The sequence below is a fragment of the Aquarana catesbeiana genome, linkage group LG13 (assembly GCF_042186555.1).
Source record: "Aquarana catesbeiana isolate 2022-GZ linkage group LG13, ASM4218655v1, whole genome shotgun sequence".
NCBI classification, from domain to species: Eukaryota; Metazoa; Chordata; class Amphibia; order Anura; family Ranidae; genus Aquarana; species Aquarana catesbeiana.
The window spans coordinates 44298297-44304296 of record NC_133336.1 but is presented as its reverse complement, the minus strand read 5'-3'; the positions used below and the strand labels follow the sequence as shown (position 1 = coordinate 44304296).

General features: G+C 43.3%; 1 protein-coding gene across 1 annotated transcript in view; it reads left to right on the top strand.

Annotated features, from left to right (window-relative positions):
• Positions 1 to 271: 271 nt before the first annotated feature.
• Positions 272 to 6000, top strand: part of CCDC85C (coiled-coil domain containing 85C) — a 188459-nt gene continuing 182730 nt past the window's right edge. The window contains exon 1 of the mRNA XM_073609902.1: positions 272 to 1330. Coding sequence (XP_073466003.1) covers positions 628 to 1330 — 703 coding nt within the window. The 5' untranslated portion in view covers positions 272 to 627. The remainder of the gene's footprint in view (positions 1331 to 6000) is intronic.

Genomic DNA, 6000 nt, shown 5'->3' with positions numbered 1-6000 from the left:
CAGCCCATTCATTCAATATTCTGATACTGAAGGATCAAAAACAAAATATTTTTTTATTTTGTTTTTGGAGTACCAAAAAATAAAAAACATAAGATATTGTGAGTAGCGTCAGATCAGACGCTGATCAGAATGAAGTTTCTCCATTGTCAGAGCTCAGCGCAGCCTCATGCCTCTCTGTTATTTTTCAACTGGAGTAGAACGTTGACCTAGTTTGGGCTGTACGCCAGGTAATTGTCAATAAAGCTTGTTTGATCCAGGAGGAAAAAAAAAAAAAAGCTGGCAGTGCTGGAGGACAGGCAGGACTGGGAGGGTGGAGGCGGATTCAGATGAGCTGGAGACAGCAGAGCTGTAAGATCAGCCCTGGCTGAGCTGGAGGATTATATCTGCACAGAAGGAGGATTTCAGTCTCCATGACACAGGGACACAACCCCCTGGAGTAAATGTTTGGGGAGGGAACATCCCTTGAAGACCCCTCTGCACAAGTTGCAGTCAGCAATGAATGAGCCCTCTGGACCTTGCATGTGTTGTATAGCAGCACAGTGATGCTAGTTGGCAGAAGGGAACTTTGATCTTGATCGGGCACCCTTAGCTGTATACAACCATCTATATATTTTTGAACCACCTGCCATGGCCAAGCATGCCCAGGGAGGGTCTGCGGAGGAGCTCAACAAGATCTCGGATGAGGAGCTGTTGAGGTGGAACAAGGAGGACCTCATCAAGAGGCTGAGGAAAGTGGAGACTGAGAAGATGAACCTGATGGTGGAGCATGGCAATCTGATGAAGGATGTGAACAGGAGGCTGCAGCTCCACCTGCATGAGATCAGGGGCTTGAAGGAGGTCAACCAGAAACTTCAGGATGACAACCAGGAGCTCAGGGAACTCTGCTGCTTCCTGGACGACGACCGGCAGAAGGGCAAGAAGCTGTCCAGGGAATGGCAAAGGTTTGGTAGGCACACAGCCAGCGTGATGTGGAAGGAGATGGGGGCTTACCAGCAAAAGCTGAAGGAGCTAGAGGCCAAACAGGAGGCTCTCTTGAGGGACAACCTGGAGCTGAAGGAGATAGTTCTCATGCTGGACGAAGAAAGGAATGGAGCTGGTTCTCGCAGTTCCATAGACAGCCAGACCAGCCTCACCAACCTCAATGGGGGTTCTGGTACCAGGGATGTAGGCGATGGCAGCAGCACCTCCAGCACCGGTAGTGCAGGGAGCCCTGACCACCACCACCATCACCATAAACCGGTGGAGAACAGTAAGTCTGGGGCCATCAGGAGATCCGCAGATGACCTTTCCACCCTACCCCACCACAGGAGTATTCCCAATGGACTCAATGGTAAGTGCCCACCCATTGGCCATCAATGTCTGCTAATTTGTGTTTGAAGTGTTCGAAATAACCTGCTTTTTAACGAGAAAGCAGCAATTTTCTCGCCTTCCTTGACAAAGCTAGCCTGAAAATAACCATATTCCCAGGGAAGAAAGATACAAACTTTTTATAGGTGTTCTATTTCAATGAAACATTTCTTCTCCCATTATACGAATGTTTCTTCCTTGTTTCCAATGAAGCGTTATGTTGTTTTGACCAGTTTCTGTTTTCCTTCATTATTGTACAGTGCATTCTGTTATCTATAAATTGCATTTTGAGTACTGGTGGATATAATTAGGCGAATAAATCTTTTCTAAGTTCTGCTTTAAGGGTCCACTGATGTTTCAGCTGAGTCAATGCTGGCAAGTTGAATTGCCCAACTTCCTGGGTGGTCAATGGAGAGATGCCCCAGATCTTTAGAGGCTCAGTTCTCTTGATACAGTCTAAAGCAGCCTTTCTCAGCCCTTTTAACACGGAAGAACCTTTAAAATAACTTTCCGGTCTTGGGGAGCCCTTCCTAATAATTTGCTATATCTAAAGCTCATGATACATTAGTGTGTTGTTCACTGGGAAAAATGCTCCTCACCCTTGGGCATACTGGGACGAATACCCACTTACAGAGAGCTACAACATCTTTACGGGATAAGGCTGTAGGTGACCAATGCCAAGTCTCTAGTCCATCCTTCTTCAACCTTTTTTTTAAATGGTGCAACCTTTAAAATAATTTTCTGGTGTCAGGGAACCCCTGTTAATAATTACTATATCTAAAGCTCGTGGTACATCATTGTGATGGTCACTGGGAAGAATGCTCCTCACACTTTGGGCCACCTGGAAGAATCCACTCTTACAGATAGCTACAAAATTTTTACAGGATAAGACTTGAGGTGATCATTGCCTAGTCTCTAGTCCATCCATTCCTTAACCTGTTTTAACTAGGTGGAAGCCTTAAAATAATTTTCCGGTGTTGGGGAACCCCTGCTAATAATTACTATATCCACAGCTTATGGTACATTAGTGTGATGGTCATTTGGAAGAATGTTCCCTACATTTGTGGTCAGTTAGAAGAACCCCGCTCCTTAAGCTGACCATACACTATACAATCTAATTGTGCAATCTCTGTACATTCTCATTTAGCTTTTCAAAAACTGTAATATGAGGGCAAACACCAAATAAGTAATTCAATCAGTAATCAAGCAGACCTTGTACTACATGGCTAATAGTAGCTCCTAAAGTGGTAGTAACCTGCTGTTTTTTTTTTTTTTTTAATTGCTAACAGGCAATGTATTTATGACAGAAGATGGGTCTCTTTTGTAATAAATGCTTCTTCATGCCTGTCAGCCGTCACAACCACTGAGCCGCGCATGCGCAGCACACGGCCTCAAATCTGTGCCACGGCACTGTGTATCCTATGCGGGAGTGACGTTATCGCGACCAATAAAACGGCTGAAGGCATGGAACCATAAAGAAAGATCAGGTGAAGATGGTAGTGCCAGGGGCCCGCCAGTTCAATCACACCACAGCGCTGGAGGCCACCGTTTGACAAGTAAGTCTGCTCTAATGTGCTAATATGCTGTGCATACTAACACATTATGGCATAATCCACCCAGGAGCCCCTAAAAAGAGAAAAACATAGCGGACTTAAAGTGTTACTTAACCCACAACAGTAAAATCAGTCTGTATATGTAGAAAAAGCATGCTTGTTATACTAACTGTGGAACCTAAGGGGTTAATCCTCTGCATTGTGTAAAAAGGCTGTTTGAGCCTATCTTCTCTGATCCTCCTCCTTTTTCCACTGTCCCCAATCAATTTCCTGATGAGACAGAGTCTTTGGAGTCACTCTGCACATGCTCAGTTTGGTGTGTATTGCCAGAGAGTTTTTTTTTTTTTCTTGGAAGGGTGCATGTGATCAGCACAGAGCCAATCAGCACTGTCCAGACAGAGGGTCAGGGGTCCTGCAGCCTCCTAGTACAGTCAGAGTACAATGAAAACTCCTCCTACAAGCTTTATCCAGACACTGATAGAAGTCACAAGACTGCTATATACTGCTGATGAGAAAAGGTGTTTAGCAGTTTATATTTACTAAAATAATTGCATTTCCATGTTCTGTGTACTGTGGGAGACCAGATATAGTGAATATTGGGTCCTGGGTTTAGTAACACTTTAACTACCGCTTTAAGGTGATTGCATAGTTAGCTTTAAGCTGACCATAAACGATACAATCTCTAAATGTACAAACCTTAACTATAATATGAGAACAGAGCCAAACAATACTTCACTTTATACCTATCTGTCTGGCAGGCCCTTGTACTACATAGTTGATGCTATATCTAAAGGAAATTGTACAATCAGATTGTAATGTGTGTGTGTGGAGTCACCCTAATGGAGATGAAAAGAGCATTGGTGTCCGTGGTTACTTATCTAAGAGATAGAAATTGCTCAATGAACCCCTAGCATCCTCTGGAGGAATCCTAGTGTTCCATGGAACCCGGGTTGAGTAATAAAATGCATGAACAAAAGAACAAGGAAAGTGGGAACACTCTTATTGGCTGTGGGCGATGGGGGAGCCGTCAACCGAAAAAAAACAAACATGGAATTCCTGGGCTGCCGATTGAGCAGCTCCTAGCAGAAATGAATATATCAGTTATGGGTGGAATGTACTTGCACTGGTTTCTTAGACGGTTGCAGCATGCTGGTGGTGATTGCTCTATACATGTCCTTGGTATGTGCTATCATTGCATGGAATTTTTTATTTTTTTTCGATCGGATTTATACAATGAATAGTTTCAGCAGAAACAACCAAGATTCCATGCTGAGTAAGGACAGGAAGGTTATTGACTGGAGGAATGTTAACGTTGCATGGATCAACTATACAATGTGATTATTTGGGTCTGAATACATAATTTATTGCATAACTCAACGGTAATCTTATGGCGGTATTTGTGTTACAAATGATTGCAAGGATTTGTTTTCTATCATCCATCCCATAAAACATTTTCAGAAGCTCGTAGGGAGGTTGTGTTTTTATATGAATATTAACTTGTTTACTTAAACATTTTGTATTCTTGTTTATGCAATAAGTTTCAGTAGAAATTCTAAATGTTACATTGTTGCAATGATGCATGCGCACACTATGTGCCATCCTATCCCTGAGCAATCGGGGATAGTTCAGAATTTTGTATAAGAAAACCACACACAATGAGACCTGTGCATTCACACTTTGCATAGTGGGAACACATGTTCCAGCTCGCAATTTTGTTGAGCGATTTGCATGCAATTTCAAACACAGGGCAGGCCATTCACTTCACGGCGCTGCCCTATGAGCGTTTGTCACCCGCAAAGAATGGCAACGAGTGTGGCGTGTGTTTTTTAAAACTTGCCTTTTTTTCACGATCGCTGCAGAATCTGCAGGCACCCAAAAAAAATTGCGCATTCAGCCTCGATATGGGATCCCAGGCTGAATCGCAGAGATCCCAAATCGCAAAATGTGAACGGGGCCTAGTGGTTATCGCATTTGGAACTTATGAATATGAAACCGGGGCCCTGTTCTTATGATTTGGGATCAGAACGTGTGACGTGTGTACCATTGTTTCTTAATAACGCAGTGCGTCTCTGCCGTGATTGTCACAAAATGTACCACGCTTGTCACCCAGAAAGGAGCAGGAGCATTATGCCCCGTACACACGGCCGGACTTTTCCGACGGAGAGATTTAGAACATGTTCTATATCTGAGTCCGCCAGAAATGCTGACAGAAAAAGTCCGATGGGGTATACACATGATCGGAATATCCGACCGAAAGCTCCCATCAGACTTTTTCTGTCGGGAAGTCCGGCCGTGTGTACGCGGCATAACACAGTAGGCTTCATGGGCCGTCCTATGTGCGACACGCAAAATCACATGCAAACAGGAAAGTGTGAATGCAGCCTTATATTCTGATGACTGATTCCTTTTAAAACAAAAAAACAAAAGCAAAAGTGAAAGGGCGTTTTATTAATGAAATGCGCGCAAAAAAAAGTCACCTTTTCTGAAAGTCAATTCTGCTGCCCATTCACGTGGCTGGCGCTAAGGTAAAGTGTAGGGCAGGCCATACGTGGTGCAATAAAACTGAAGGATGTACAATTAAACAAAGCGATCAGATTGAAAAATCAATCGAGTGAAACAAAAATGGCATGGATGAACGACAGATAGTGACTGTTTCGTGACAATCAGTTGTGGTGGAAAAAAATAGATCTGCGATTTTTCATGCCCTTACAGGTAAAATTGGTTGTATGTGATTCACATGGAGCAGCAAAATGCCATCACATGATCCTATACAATCGTACTTTTCCACCAAAACCGATTGACTTGGGTTGATCAAATCGTCACTATCTGTGCCATATTTGTCCAATTTGATCATTTTGTTAAATCGGGAATTGATTTTTTTTTATTTTCTTGCACCATGTATGGCTGCCATTAGAGGACTGACATTCAGTACCAGCGCACTGCACCCCGAGTAGAGCTGCACAATTAATCGTTTAAAAATCGTGATCTCGATTCACCCCCTCTGACAATCTCTCTTGCTGAGTTTGCCGATTCTTTCATATAAACAAGTGCAGAGATTATCTACTCACTCAGCTGTCAAAAGAAAGCATCCGGGCATTCT